Here is a 1522-nt window from a genome sequence, read left to right on the forward strand (position 1 = left end):
TATATATATATATATATATATATATATAAATATATATATATAATGCTGTTTCATCTTTTAAAATGTAATGGATTATTATTATTATTATTAAAAATAAATGTATCTTGTTCTAAAGATGTTTCGATATTTTTACTGAAGAACAAAGCAAAAACACTGAATAAAAATAATTTTTTGCAGTGTAAAAATCTAGATGTTGCACCATGAGGCCTGGAAAACGTAATAAGATAAATAAATACTGAAATGTAAAAGGTTCTAAATTGTCTGTGGTCAAACGCAAGGCTTTCATTGGTGAGAATGCAGCAGAGGATGTTGGGTGAGTGGACGGTTCAGACAGTCTGGTTTAGCGTGCGGTCAGTGACCCGAGGCTGTTGGCTCAGCTCATTGAGGCAGGGGCACTAGGACCTCGACGTAGTTTATGGGGAAGAAGCCCGATTCGCCGTTAATCATGCCTTCATACCAGTTCTCATCGATCTGATTGGTGAGGATGATGATGTCGCCCTCTTTGAAGCCCAGCTCGCCCTCGTTCTCTGGATCAAAGTCGTAGAGCGATCGACAGCAGGGCTGGTCCAAGTGTGACTCCATCTCTGCAAAGAGGAAAATACAACCACCACACACATTTAAACATTTGTTAAAGTTCACCCATTCACTAAAATCTGTCATTTGCCCATATGTGACCCTGGACCACAAAACCAGTCGTAAGTGTCAATTTTTCGAGATTTATACATCATCTGAAAGCTGAATAAATCAGGTTTGTTAGGATAGGACAATATTTAGCCCGAGATACAACTATTTGAAAATCTGGAATCTGAGGGTGCAAACAAATCTAAATATTGAAAAAAATTGCCTTTAAAGTTGTCCAAATGAAGTTCTTAGCAATGCATATTACTAATCACAAATTAAGTTTTAATATATTTACAGTAGGAAATTTACAAAATATCTTCATGGAACATGATCTTTACTTAATATCCTAATGATTTTTGGCATAAAAGAAAAATCAATAATTCTGACCCATACAATGTATATTTGGCTATTACTACAAATATCCCCCAGCGATTTAAGACTGGTTTTGTGCTCCAGGGTCGCATATGCTGCATTTTTAATTTTATGATCTTGTCCTACAATGTTCACAGTGACCACGGCTGTCAAACCAGTGTCATTTTAGTACCATTGATATGCTATTATAGTTTTTGTTAATATTTTGAATCAGATTTTATGTAAAAAATGTTGCTGTGCATTTTTGTCAAGTTTTTGTTTTTAATATAGTTTTCAAGTTTTACATTAGTTAATATACTATTATAGTTTTTCTTAATATTTTGAATTAGACTTTATTTTTTATATTTGTTGTCATTTTTAAAGTTCAGTCATTTTGTGTTGTGTTTTTGTCATTTTTATTCGTTTTTCTTATGTTTTGGTTTTAGCTTATTTAGTTTTAGCTATTTTAGTACTTCAACTTGAACTAGTTCCTTTATTTTTTTACTTTATTTAGTTAATCTTTCTTTTAATTCAAGTAATGGATTTTTTT

The 1522-nt window shown here is 32.3% G+C and overlaps 1 protein-coding gene across 1 annotated transcript in view; it reads right to left on the minus strand.

Annotated features, from left to right (window-relative positions):
- Positions 1-90: 90 nt before the first annotated feature.
- The window catches only part of LOC107586358 (endophilin-A3-like), an 8537-nt gene continuing 7105 nt past the window's right edge, over positions 91-1522 (minus strand). The window contains exon 7 of the mRNA XM_016273679.1: positions 91-584. Within this exon, the coding sequence (XP_016129165.1) occupies positions 379-584 (206 nt within the window). The 3' untranslated portion in view covers positions 91-378. The remainder of the gene's footprint in view (positions 585-1522) is intronic.

The sequence above is a fragment of the Sinocyclocheilus grahami genome, unplaced genomic scaffold, assembly GCF_001515645.1.
Source record: "Sinocyclocheilus grahami isolate Dianchi unplaced genomic scaffold, SAMN03320097.WGS_v1.1 scaffold80.1, whole genome shotgun sequence".
NCBI lineage: Eukaryota > Metazoa > Chordata > Actinopteri > Cypriniformes > Cyprinidae > Sinocyclocheilus > Sinocyclocheilus grahami.